Source organism: Oryza sativa, chromosome 3 (assembly GCF_034140825.1).
Source record: "Oryza sativa Japonica Group chromosome 3, ASM3414082v1".
Taxonomy (NCBI): Eukaryota; Viridiplantae; Streptophyta; class Magnoliopsida; order Poales; family Poaceae; genus Oryza; species Oryza sativa.
Genome location: NC_089037.1, coordinates 965,406 through 978,517, shown reverse-complemented (window position 1 = coordinate 978,517; position 13,112 = coordinate 965,406). Strand labels below are relative to the sequence as shown.

General features: G+C 50.9%; 3 protein-coding genes across 4 annotated transcripts; 1 reads left to right on the top strand and 2 right to left on the bottom strand.

Annotated features, from left to right (window-relative positions):
• Nucleotides 1-5,592: 5,592 nt before the first annotated feature.
• Nucleotides 5,593-6,715, bottom strand: LOC112936006 (xyloglucan endotransglucosylase/hydrolase protein 31). The gene has a single exon (XM_026023889.2). It carries the CDS (start codon nt 6,666-6,668, stop codon nt 5,730-5,732), a length of 939 nt encoding a protein of 312 aa, XP_025879674.1. The 5' UTR covers nt 6,669-6,715; the 3' UTR covers nt 5,593-5,729.
• Nucleotides 6,716-8,367: 1,652 nt separating this feature from the next.
• On the bottom strand, nt 8,368-10,450 carry LOC4331409 (riboflavin biosynthesis protein PYRD, chloroplastic). Its single transcript, XM_026023888.2, has 3 exons — nt 9,941-10,450; nt 9,254-9,555; nt 8,368-9,161 (listed from the first exon to the last, which is right to left on the bottom strand). The coding sequence occupies exons 1-3, from the start codon at nt 10,319-10,321 to the stop codon at nt 8,573-8,575; spliced, it is 1,272 nt and encodes a 423-aa protein (XP_025879673.1). The 5' UTR covers nt 10,322-10,450; the 3' UTR covers nt 8,368-8,572.
• Nucleotides 10,451-10,645: 195 nt separating this feature from the next.
• On the top strand, nt 10,646-12,983 carry LOC4331408 (peroxisomal membrane protein 11-1-like). 2 transcript variants are annotated; one of them, NM_001402023.1, is made up of 8 exons: nt 10,646-10,842; nt 11,148-11,348; nt 11,469-11,543; nt 11,632-11,706; nt 11,841-11,921; nt 12,010-12,084; nt 12,201-12,374; nt 12,473-12,826. In NM_001402023.1, exons 2-8 carry the CDS (start codon nt 11,157-11,159, stop codon nt 12,512-12,514), a joined length of 714 nt encoding a protein of 237 aa, NP_001388952.1. In that variant the 5' UTR covers nt 10,646-10,842; nt 11,148-11,156; the 3' UTR covers nt 12,515-12,826. The 2 variants fall into 2 exon arrangements, with proteins under 2 accessions (NP_001388952.1, NP_001388953.1); NM_001402024.1 differs by having other exon boundaries at nt 10,650-10,918; nt 12,473-12,983.
• The last annotated feature ends 129 nt before the right edge of the window (nt 12,984-13,112 follow it).

The following is a 13,112-nucleotide window of genomic DNA, read 5'->3' as shown; positions in this document are numbered from 1 at the left end:
GCATAATAAGCCAGCCGTGCAGGTGGAAACACCAGTCGGCGGCGGTCGAGGCGGCCGGTCGGTGAAGACGTAGACGCCCAACAACGGCGGCATAATAAGTCAGCCGTGCAGGCGGAAGCACCAGTCGGCGGCGGACGAGGCGGCCGGTCGGTGAAGACGTAGACGCCCAACAACGGCGGCATAAAGGTCAGCCGTGCAGGCGGAAACACCAGTCGGCAGCGGCGAAGGCAAGCCGGTCGGTGAAGACGTAGACGCCCAACAACGGCGGCATAAAGGCCAGCCGTGCAGGCGGAAACACCAGTCGGCGGCGGCGAAGGCAAGCCGGTCGGTGAAGACGTAGACGCCCAACAACGGCGGCATAATAGGCCAGCCGTGCAGGCGGAAACACCAGTCGGCGGCGGCGAAGGCAAGCCGGTCGGTGAAGACGTAGACGCCCAACAACGGCGGCATAATAGGCCAGCCGTGCAGGCGAAAACACCAGTCGGCGGCGGTCGAGGCGAGCCGGTGGTGATGTTCTGACTGATCCATTCCTGGAGCGTAAGAGATAAGCTTAAAGCCATGAATCCCTTTTATGCATATCTGGATCTGGATCCTGCAGAACAAACATATAGGATGAGTAGTATCTGATATAAATATAATACTCGAGAAAAAATCAAACAGTTTATAAATACGTATTTCTTCTCTTGTTAATTTTGATTTCCCCGAGCAGATGACTCATTACGTTTAAACACTCTGCCCGACTAGTCATAGCCACCAAGCACTGGGAGTCGGCCTAAGCACTTCCCAAACATGCATATGAGTGACATGAGTTCGTCATTAATGGAACAAAGTTTCACGGATCGGAGTTTACTACTCGGGTACTTTTGCAATTATTAAGAGCAGAAAATAAATTATCTTATCTCTATGCTTTTGATTTATTCCGAATAATACTTAGCACCTTGCGTTACTCGGTCCATCCAACGAGCCCCCGGGTGCTAGGAATCGGCCTAAAGGCAACTATCCATTGGCAAACCAAACGGAAAGCATAGGAAGATAGAACTCCATAACTCGATAGGTACTTTTGTACTCAGATTATGTCGCAAGCAATCAAGATAAATATTATGAAAAATATGATATAACATCTGTAGCCCCCGACTTACTACTCAATGGAAGACCAATTGGTGTAGTGAGGCAGAGGAAAAGGAAAAATATCATATAAAGAATAAAATAAATGATGACTTAGCTTTGTAATATTCCCCTTGGTGATGGCAGAAGTGGCCAATGTGGGAACAAAGTCGTCCATCAATAACAATGAAGACACCAGTCGGCGGCGACGAAGGCGGTCGACGGTGAAAGCGAAGATGCCCACTAACGACGGCATAATAGGCCAGCCGTGTAAGCGGAAACACCAGTCGACGGCAACGAAGGTGAGCCAACGGTGAAGATGTAGACATCCAACAACGGCGGCATAATAGGCCAGCCGTGCAGGCGGAAACACCAGTCGGCGAAGGCCAGCCGGTCGGTGAAGACGTGGACGCCCATGAATGGTGGTGTGACCAACCGACCGTATAGGCGGGGACACCAGTCGGCGGCGACGGAGGCAGGCCGGCGGTGTAGATGACGATGCCCATCAACGGTGGTGTGATCAACCGACCGTATAGGCGAGGACACCAGTCGGCGGCGACGGAGGCAGGCCGGTGGTGAAGTCGTAGACGCCCAACAGCGGCGGCATAATAGGCCAGCCGTGCAGGCGGAAACACCAGTCGGCGGCGGCGAAGGCCAGCCGGTCGGTGAAGACATGGACGCCCATGAACGGTGGTGTGACCGACCAACCGTATAGGCGATGACACCAGTCGGCGGCGACGGAGGCAGGCCGGCGGTGAAGTCGTGGACGCCCAACAGCGGCGGCATAATAGGCCAACCGTGTAGGCGGAGGCACCACTCGGCGGCAACGGAGGCATGCCGGCGGTGAAGACGTAGACGCCCAACAACGGTGGTGTGACCAACCAACCATATAGGCGAAGACACCAATAGGCGGCGACGGAGGCAGGCCGGCGGTGAAGACGATATCGCCATCAGCAACGGCAGCGGCGCACACCAACCGTGGAGGCGATGAAACCAATCGGCAGCGACGAAGGCGGCTTTGATTCGAGGCCTGTGAATGGATGAACCGTAGCATGCAGCCGTGTCATGCAGCCGTGTAGACATGTAATCGTCGGTAGCACATGCACGGATTAGTTTGGAGACCACTTTGTGCATGTAATAGCTGATTTGTGTATGGATTAATTTCCTTGACCACAGATTTGACCAGGTATATTTAATTTGTATCCTGGACTTTGTGTCTTGCCGTACGTATCCGAGCAGTATTGACTTGGTGATGTACAGGCTCAACCGACGGTGATCTTCGCATGATTTCGGCGGCGGCTGCTTGCTGATTGCTTCAAATCATGCCCTGGTGACGAAACCGACGGACCAACAGATATGGCAGCATTGTAGCGACGGATTTGATCTCACTGACAGAGGTAAAATTGACGGTAACAAGCTGGTTGTAGATCGATTCGATCGGTGATTAATCTCCTGGTTGATTGACCAGATCCAGATAGAATTTTTGGCGACGAAGACCCTGCCCTTTTGTTGAGAGGATCACGGCCAAAGACAAGAGTAGCACCGATGATGCCGGCACAAAGTTCCATCGCACTTCTCGACGGAAAACTCGACGCAACCCCTACCTGGCGCGCCAACTGTCGAAACATGAATTCGGCAATAATAAAAGGGGGTAGCGTACGAGACCTAAAGTGGATGGATGCAGAGACAAAGGATTTAGACAGGTTCAGGCCCTCTCAATGAGAGGTAATACCCTACTCCTGTTTGGGGATTTGAATCCGCCGGGTGTGTATTGATCTGACGATCAGGTTGTCTCATGCCCCTAGAGGGGCTCCCTGCCCTCCTTATATAGGTTGGGGGGCAGGGTTACAAGATAGAAACCTTAACCAATACGGTATCGGTTTCCTAAATCTACTTTACAATCTTATCAAACCAGGACTTTAGGCCGTTCCATAATATACAGGGAAACGTAATACCCAAGTCATGATCTGTTACATATTTCATATATATAAGTTATCCCCTATAACTAGTCGGATAACCATGCCGTGTGGGTATGGGGTACCCATAATCTCCACACTCTTCTACAGCTCACAGATATCAAAATCAAAACACAAATAATATGTGCCTTTGGATGTTTCACTGAAAATAAACTATAGGAATTTTGAAGAAACTTTGTTTGGTAAGAGAGAGAGAGAGAGAGAGAGAGAAAATAGAGAGAACTAAAGAGAGTGTGTTGGACTTTTCAAAGGAAAATAAAACATGAGCATGTGCTATGAACTAATGCTTGCTGTTTCTTTGGAATGAGGCATATGAAATCAAATCCATAGGATTTTTTAAGTTGCATTCCTTCGATCCCAAAGAACCCTATAGAAATAGAATATTTTTTTTAAACGACTCGCACAAGACGGTGCGAAGTTCTATTGATAGAGCAGGAAAAAATTACAAGATTACAACCCTGGAGAATCGTAACCAGGAAAAAGGAAAAAACTATACCACCACCCACACGCTGACATCGCCAACACACAAGCCCAGGAAAAGGCTAACACCGGACCGGCAGCAGCTAAGCGTGACCGACCGCCACTAGACCAATAAAGTGACACAGACGACATCGCCCCCTAGGGGATGCCAAAAACGACGTCTTCAAGAAGATAAGCGACGGAAAACTGCCGCCGCCGTCCGTCAGGACTCAAAGGAGCCAAGACTGGGCTTTCGCCCGGCAACCACCTTGAGGGGTGAGACAGCACAACAACGCCCTCAGGTATCGTTGTCGGTCCAACCAAGGCCGGACTGGGTTTTCACCCGCCGCTCACCACCTGCGAATCCACGGCTGACGCACCGATGCTCCACCACCACACAAGCTTTGTCGACATGTGGGACCCCTGCACCGGCGTCCCCCACCGGCCAGCCTTCGTGCGCTGAAGACCGCGCCACACCCACCGGCAGCTCCTCCTCACACCTAGGTCACCTCCTCCACCGCCGGCCACGCCTCTCTACGCCAACCCGGACTCCTCCACCGGACACGCCTCTCGCGCCAATCCGGCCTCCCTCCATCGGCCGCGCCTCTCGCGCCACGCCGGCCTCCATCTCCGCCGCCCGCACCTCTCGCGCCGAGCCAGCCTCCGCTGCCATCAGCTGCGCTTCTCTACGCCAAGCCGGTCTCCGACCCCTCCACCAAACAATGCCGCGCCGGCCAGATGCAGCCGTCTCCCACGCCCTCAGCTAGCCGTCCGAGGCCGTCATGTCTCCGGTGACCGCAGAAACGGTCACCACCACCGCAGCCGCTGCTGCCGAAACACCCAGCCACCTCGCCGTTGCCATCCTCGCCTCGCACCCGACTTCTTCCCCGCCGTCGACGTCGCCACCGCCTCCACATTCACGGCAGCCGTCACCGCTGCCACCGCCTCCGCAAACCGCCGTTGCCCTCCACCAGCAAGCAGCTAGGAGCTGCCCCGACGCCAGCAGGCACCGCAGCTGCTGCCGCCGCCGCCATCGGCAGTCACCATCGCCAGCCACCGCCGCCGCTAGCTGCTGCCGCCGCCGCCGTCGCCAGTCGCCATCGTCAGCCATTGCCGTCGCCAGCTACTGCCGCCGCCACAGCCGCACCGAGTTGGCGTGGATCTGGGATTTGCGCTACCGTCGCCGCCAAGCCCCGCGCCGCTCGCCGCGTCGCACGGCCTCCCGCCATCGCCGACCGTCCCAACGATGGCATCGGACGCCGTCACCGGCCTCCCGCCACGGTTGCCGTCGCCGCACCGGCTCGGGCGCGCCAGCCCCCACCTCTCCTTGGCAGGCCGCGGCGTCGTCACTTCCGGCCGGGAGGACGGCGGATCCCGCCGTCCCCCACGACTCCCGCCGGTGGGAGGACCAGATCCGGCCACGGGAGGGCCGGATCCGTGCTCGGCAGCGCCGGAACTCGACATCGTCGCCGTCGCCTCACTCTCGTCGTCGTCGCCTCACTCCCGTCGTCGTCGCCTCACTCCCGTCGTCCGGTCTCGTCGACGCCCCAGCCGCCTTGACCACGAGCGAGGGAGATGGGAAGCCCCGCCGCCGCCTTCCTTGCCTCCGCCCGGCTTTGCCGGCGGCTGCTCTGGCGGCGGCGAGGCTAGGGAGAGCAGGGGAAGGAAGGGGGCGGCGCAGCTTGAATCGCCGCCCGCGTCGCCCCTGGGGCGGAGCGACCAGGGGCCCTTTTCGCTAGATTGCCCCACAGAAATAGAATATTAAGGATTTGAATCCATTGCAAATCCTTATAAAAAATTCCTCCAATCCAAATAAGACCTAAACTTAACTGATAAAACCGAATTTTCTCAATACTACATCAATAAAGATTTCTTTTGCAGAATACACTGCATATAAGACTTTGCTGAGATTCAATTTACCCATATTAGTGGACAAAGCTATGCACATTTTCTCCTGACAATTGTTGTGCAACTGTATCGAGGATAGGCCTATTACCAAACGATGAACAAGAAAATTATGCTGAACAGAGATGCTGAAAACTTCATAACCAAATGCAGAAAATTCAGACATTTTATTGAACCAACTTATACAAGATTTCATGTTATTGTTACAATCAAACCTTCAAACACGTTTCCCCCACAAATCAACGACAGAAACGAACAACAGTACAGGCGCAAAGATCTAATCATCTAATCTTTACCAGCTCCGGCGTCCACCTCTTTCACAGCATCAGCGGCGGCGGCGGAAGCAGGCACATCTCCGGCATCCACCTGTTCCGCAACATCGGCGGCCGCGGTGGCAGCAGGCGCATCCCCGGCATCCACCTCTTCCGCAGCATCAGCGGCGGCGGCGGCAGCAGGCGCATCTCCAGCATCCACCTGTTCCGCAGCATCGGCGGCGGCGATGGCAGCAGACGCATCTCCTACACATGCACACTTGTATGGATCTTCCTCGTCTTCCAACGAGAGCGCAAGGGGCACCCTGATATCCCTGTAGCTGCAGACGTATGGCGCGTCGCGGCCGTGGTAGGTGCCGGTCCACTTCCCGTCGTTGATGTGGCTGGCGTCCCACACGGACGCGTACAGGAACATGGGTTTCTCCGGCCACGGCTCGCCGGCGACGCGCTCCTCCCTCCGGATCAGCTCGCCGTCGATGCGCCACTCGATGGCGTCGGCGCCCCAGGCGATGGCGTAGTGGTGGAATCCGTCGGAGGAGTCGAACGGGAGGACGTGGATCTGCTCCCTCCCGCCGCCGCCGGCGACGTGGAAGTTGGTCTGCACGGCGCACTTGTCGTGGCCGAGGAACTCGAAGTCGATCTCGTCCATGTCGCGGGAGCCCTCGAGGGAGGAGAGGTAGAGGTTGTAGTTGAGGCCGGCGGTGTCCCCGGCCGGCGCGCGGATGGTGGCGGCGACGGCGCCGCCTGGGAGGAAGCGGCAGCGGGACCGCCAGCGCGCGCCGCCGCGGTCGTCGTAGGTGACGTGGATCTCGCCGTCCTCGGAGGCGTGGTGGCAGGCCTCGGGGCAGTAGTCGACGGCGATGTGGGCCAGTGGCTCCGTGCCGTCGGGGTGCAGGTGCACGTGCACGTGCGGCGGCTCAGCAACGGCGACGCATTCGGATTCCGACGCCATGATGGACAGGGACAGGGAGAGCTGAGCAGCAGAGGAGTGGAGAGTCCAACTCACGAACAGCCCCGAGAACTAGTGTTGTAGTGGTTGGGCTTGATCCAAGATAATGCGCGGTGCACGTTCGGTAGGTTTTTGACTTTTGACTCGTGTTTGTATTTGTCGGAGTACCGTATGCTTGGATTGGGATCACCTACATAGTTATAGCTACTGTAACTTAAACAGTCCTATAGCCATCATTGGATCAAAAATTGATGTCCTTAGATCTTACCTAAGGCTATGTTTAGATCCAAACTTTCAACTTTTTACATCACATCAACATGTCATACACACATAACTTTTCAGTCACATCATACCAATTTCAACCCAAACTTTCAACTTTGGAAGGAACTAAACACAGCATAAACAAAGCGTGTTCATGTAGCATTTACAGTTTAAAACTACTGTAGTATCTGTTTGGACCGTTCATTGCCATATCCAACGATGGAAAACGGTCCCAACTGACCAACTGCCAAGCTTGCAATCTCTACTATGACTGCACACTGGATCCTTATCCTACAATGTGTTTGTGTTTGTGGTACGCCTCATGTCATCCAATCCAAGATGGCTGAAATTTCGAACATTTAGCCCATTTTAGAAATAGACTTGCAAAAAACTTCAAAAATAATGGTTTTTAGCTATGTGCAATCAACAATGGTACCGAGGTATAATATCTCAACTTGACTCGCTAAGATGGTACAAGTTCTACATGGGGAGGTGTTTGGCGCTGAATCCATATTACATGTTAAAATACTCATTGCTTTCATTCAAACAATGTTGAAAATGTAACATAACTGTAAGAAGGGGACTAAGGGTCATTCAAACAATGTTGAAAATGTAACATAATTGTAAGAAGGGGACTAAGGGCTGATTGGTTGGTGGCCACAGTTTGCCACACTAAACATTAGGCGTGCCACAATTTTTTAGGTTAGTGTTTGGTTGAGTGCCACAGTTCAGTCAAACAACACTTTATTAGCACATTAGCCCACATGTCATACTCTCATTTTCTAGTCAAAGTTTGCCACAGTTACGGCCAACACAATTATGGCAAATGGAGTTGTGGCAAAGTTAGCCTTCACCCAAACAGTCCCCGTGTGCATCAATGTGACCTTCTACTAATGTGGAGTTTGACAGCTCAGCGAGACTCTCAGGATTTATTCGGTTCAAAGGATTTTCAAATTATAGGAATATGAAAAATAAAGGATTAGAATGTTATATGCATTTTAATCCATAGGAATTTTTCGAAGAGGTCTTACCTCATGCTAAGAATTCTATAGAATATAATTGTAAGACTAATCCTTAGGAATTTGGTAGGATCTATTGCTATAAAACGAATGATGTACTCCCTCCATCCAAAAATACTCAACCTAGAAGGGTTTGGGACGGATTAGAAGAAAAAAATCGTATGATTTCAATTCCTACAATAATTCTATGGAAATCCTTTGAACGTAATGAGGCCTCAATGTCGAACTATATGGCACTGATATGTTATTTTTTTAGGTTCATTCTTAAAATATGTTTTTAAAAGAGCTAAATTGTCAAAATCTCAGTCCAGGATGAATGGACTAGAAAATACACTACAGCGCACTTAAACAGTACCTGGCAAAGTGTTTTCTGATCTACAGAAATTTCGAAACAGTAACGAACAGTGCTAGATACAGTAGTATTTCGCAGTTCTCTCATAGATTTATTGCATGATACTGTAAAAATCAGAAGAACCAGATCCCTGTCTAGGAGCACCACCGCATTGACTGCAGATTCAGGTAAGTTTACATGACGGACAGTTTACCAGAGCCAGAACGAGAGAGAGTGAGAGGTAAAAATATGCAGCGCTACTCAGGGCAGGATCAACCTCGAACCAAAAAAGTTTGTTACACATAGCCCTGAAGCAGCACGGATCCATTTACCTCACTGTGCTCCACATCCTTCAGTGGAAATGACTGGCTCCCACCAAACGCCAGGTCGCTCGGCCCTTTGCTGACCGCCCAGACAGGCAGGAGCTCCACAACAACCTTCTGTACCAGCTTGTCATCCTGAAAATTGTTCAGAAGTGATGCAATGCCTCCTCCAGCCTCCCTGAAATCCACCAGCACACTACATAGCCCTCGTTGTGCAAGAAGTTGAAGAATGGCATCCAGGTTCATCTGATCAAGGACTAAAACATCAACTCCTGCTGGCTCCACAGTGATAGGACTATCCGACAGAACTACTGCCTCGGCTGCACGCTCTTCTTTGAGAAACGGAATGTTTAATTGGGAATTTTCGCACTGCGCTATGATGATATAAAGAGGCTGCTTCGCACCAGCTTCACGGGATACAGGCAAGGTATTTGTCTTGGCAAAATTGCTTGAAATTATTACTCCATCGTATTCTTTCAATAACTGCGAGTAGTATCCTTCTGGTTGATCAGCTCCACTCCCAATCTGATTGATGACAACTCCATTCATCGAGAGTGTAGTTCTGTTATTCATGTAACAGATTAAAATTCACCAACATTCCGCATTGTATATATTTCAAACAAATAACAGTTGCAAAGATATTTGAATATCTACCTTAAAGTTGCAAAGGCCTTCCCAGTAAGCATGCGATGGATGTAAGCCTCATTTAGCTTGCGGCATGACGCTTCTTCATCCACGCACAACCTCACATCTATCCCGGCGCTTCTGAGCCTTTCAATCCCCTTGGATGCCACAATAGGATTTGGGTCAGTCATCCCCACCACAACATCTTTAACTTTGGCATTGATGAGTGCTTCAGTGCAGGGAGGTGTCCGCCCGTAATGGTTGCAGGGCTCTAAGCTCACATAGGCTGTTGCATTCTCTGCTAAATCCCCAGCATCTCTCAGAGCAAACACCTGCAGATGGTAACACTGAAATATGTTAGGATATTATCAACTTCATTATACATGACCATTGCAGGTGATAAAATAGGCAATGGACAATGTTCCTACAGCAATGCAGTGTGCTGCAGTGTGTTACAACGAGCTTCAATTTTACTTGTATTAATATTTACAATTTCCATCTTTTCCATATGCACACATTGCAATGTTACCGATGGCGTGCCTAAAAATCAAGATTAGTGTGAATTCTTAACACAATGATTGCATCAAGATTGAATGGATTCCACAAACGTCAACAACTTTAATCTTGCACAAAGCAGCATCGAAAGGAACCTTTTGATTATGTCTAAGTCTAACGCGTATGAGGAAACAAGTAAGAGCACTAGAGAGTTGACCTGACCTCGGCGTGGGGCTGGCCGGCTTTGGGATGGAATCCCTCGCCGACGACGCGGCCGTCGCGGACAACGACACAGCCGACCATGGGGTTAGGGCTGGTGTGTCCGGCCGCCTTGCGCGCCAGCTCCACGCACCGCCGCATGTAGTGGCCGTCCATGTCGCTCGCCTGCGCCTGGCACCGCACACCGCCGACGAGGCCACGGCGCCGCCGGACCGCGAAGCGGGCGCTGCAAGGAGAGGCCGTCGAGGCGGCGGCGGCGGGGCGCGGAGTGAGGTGGGTGCGCGAGACGAGCGAGGAGGCCATGTCCGTCGCGCAGAGGAGACTCCCCCAATCCAACGAGCCGTTTGTGTGATAGAAAGCGAGGTGGTTACGGTACGGCCTCATCTGACGTCAGATCCGGGAGAGGCTCTCGATCGGCCGGAGCGTTTTGGTTGGAGTCTCCGGGTCACCCACGCAACGCCGCCTCACGCCGCCGCACCATCTCGCGAAACCGCCGGAGCCGGCGCCGCCGTCGATCCATCGCCGGGTCGCGTTCGATCTGCTTTTCCTCATCAACGTTGGGCCTTGCGAAAAAGGCCAGGTCCAACTGCATCTCTTGGTTTCAGAGGCCCAATAGAGAGGCGTTTGCTACAAATTCAGGCCCATATCATCGTTCATGTCAGTACAAAACCTCGGATTATAAATTCAGAGCTTCCTGTGTGTCCACACGTAAGGGGGGGACTAAAATCCAAACGTGTCAGTCTCCCAAATCCAAGGGAGGAATCGCGCCCCGTCCAGCCACCACGAGTCATCTCATCTCATCTCAATCCACACCAATCGAATGGTGAAATAGCCGTGGGGAAGAAAGCCACTGCTCCTCCCTGCTCCAGTCTCCAGGAGGAGTGGAAGGGCTCGGCAAACATCAGGTAGCCGTCCCTCCTTTATCCACTTCGCTCTCTTCTCTGCAGCGCTGCATCCTACTCCCTGGTTAGCAATAGCAAGGTAATTAATTGATCAGACATCCCTAATCTCACTGCTTCCTGCACCTTTGCTGATTCTAGCGATGCTTCCAGGCTTATGCTGCAGTGCACTAGTTTCATTTCCAGACAAGCTTTTTTAATCTGAAGAAAGCATAGAAGTAGCTAGATGATTGGTGCTTTGGTAGATATGTTGTATATGTGCATTTGATTTTGTGAATTTTCTGTGGCTCTCTCGTCTTTGGTTACTTCAGGGTAGGAAGATGAGCACGTTAGATGCCACGCGAGCAGAGCTCGGCCTTGTTGTTCTGTACTTGAACAAAGCCGAGGCCAGGGACAAGATATGCAGGGCGATCCAATACGGCTCGAAGTTTATCAGTAACGGGCAGCCTGGCACGGCACAGGATGTCGACAGGTCCACCACCCTTGCTCGCAAAGTTTTCCGGCTTCTCAAGGTCACTAACGATGATATCCTTCCTTGCTTGCTAGTACTAGTTGATACTTGTATCGAACAGCAGTTAACTCAGCGTCAGGCAACTTATGTTCTTTCAACTGTTTCTGTCTTGCATTTGCAGTGGGTCAATGATCTGCATGGTCTTATCAGCCCTCCTGCTAAGGGGACTCCTCTTACACTGGTCTTGCTTGGGAAGGTATTTCTTTTCTTTTACAAAAATTCGAACAAAGAATTATCTGCTTGAGAATGATGCGATTGTTAACCAAAGGCTTTTACAATTGCAGTCCAAAAATGCGCTGCTCTCGACTTTCTTGTTCCTGGACCAATTTGTATGGTTGGGAAGAACAGGGATATACAAGGTTGTCAAGATTGATACACGGTTCAGCAGTTGTGTGTGTGTGTGTGTGTGTGTGTGTGTGTGTGTGTGTTTTGGCCTTGTGTTGATATACAAGATTGTCTAAATGATATATTTTTTTTCTGTTCTTGCTGCTAGAACAAGGAGCGCACAGACCGGATTGTAAGGATATCCCTCTACTGCTGGATGGCCTCTTCAGTCTGTGCAGGGCTAGTTGAGGTATAAATACTTCAGTAATTCACTGCAATTCTTTACCTCATTTTGATAGTCAATAAAAATCATTGAACATATATATACCATTTGGCAGCTTGGAGAGCTTAAGAGGCTATCAAAATCAATGAGGAAGCTGGCGAGAGAGCTGAGGGATACTGACAAATATGAGGTGTGCATTCTTTCATCATCTCTGCATCCCACTGGAAACTGATGACGATTGACGAGTACAAATTTTATAGAGCTTATGCAATTAACCTTCTCGCTCTTTTTCTGCTTGGTTTGTAGAATGACCAGTACAAGAGCAAGATGAAACAGTCGGATGAACGGCTGCTAGCACTGGTGAAGGCGGCCATGGATGTTGTGGTGGCCGTAGGGCTTCTTCAGCTGTCACCCAAGAAGATCACTCCAAGGGTAACAGGGGCATTTGGATTCGTCACCTCACTCATTTCCTGCTATCAGGTACCCACTGAATCTGTTCATCCAGTCAATGTTCTTGGAGAATTTTAGTGAGACTAGCACTGGAATTTTGTACTCAACTGTCCCATTTTGCCATGCAGCAACTTCCATCTCGTGCTCCCGCTATCAAAGTGAAGGCATGATGGATATTTGCCGTTGTAGCCCAAAGGGAGTCCATCACTGGAATCTGCAGACGTAATTCTTAAGCATGGATTGTGAGATAATCTGTCTATGATAATCAGTATAGAATACTTTCAGTTGTACGTATGGTTTATGGCTTCACACAATACCCTCCTGAACTGTAATGAACATGGTTTATGTGTTCATGCATGTCTTCTACTTTGTACTCCAACATGGCTGCCAAATTTATACTCATTGGAGCATGTATGCCCACTACTCCCCAACATGCTAGTAGAATAGAAGTACAATAATTTCTTTTGAGAGAGATATGTTATAATAGTTCTTCACTAATACTAAGTATCTATGGCATAACACTGCATATGTCACCACGGCAGTTTGGTGCGTCATCACGCTAAAAGGGTGACACGCTACCAGCCGATGAACACTTGACTATCAATCGGGCAAATTGAGCAGCTAATCATCATGGGCGAAGATCATGTGTCCAACTGTCCACTCAAGCAAGGCGCACGCGCGAGTAGAGTTGCTTCCACATCATATACAGCGTTTGGTCCATATCATACACCAATTATCTCACTCCCATGCTGATAGCGTCATCATGTC

Coding starts and splice junctions, on each gene's coding strand:
- LOC112936006 (XM_026023889.2), bottom strand. CDS start 6,668: ATGGCGTCGGAATCCGAATGCGTCGCCGTTGCTGAGCCGCCGCACGTG.
- LOC4331409 (XM_026023888.2), bottom strand. CDS start 10,321: ATGAGGCCGTACCGTAACCACCTCGCTTTCTATCACACAAACGGCTCG. Junction 9,556..9,940: donor CCGGCCAGCCCCACGCCGAG/GTCAGGTCAACT, acceptor TACCATCTGCAG/GTGTTTGCTCTGAGAGATGC. Junction 9,162..9,253: donor AAGGCCTTTGCAACTTTAAG/GTAGATATTCAA, acceptor CATGAATAACAG/AACTACACTCTCGATGAATG.
- LOC4331408 (NM_001402024.1), top strand. CDS start 11,157: ATGAGCACGTTAGATGCCACGCGAGCAGAGCTCGGCCTTGTTGTTCTG. Junction 11,544..11,631: donor CACTGGTCTTGCTTGGGAAG/GTATTTCTTTTC, acceptor TTACAATTGCAG/TCCAAAAATGCGCTGCTCTC. Junction 12,375..12,472: donor CACTCATTTCCTGCTATCAG/GTACCCACTGAA, acceptor TTTGCCATGCAG/CAACTTCCATCTCGTGCTCC.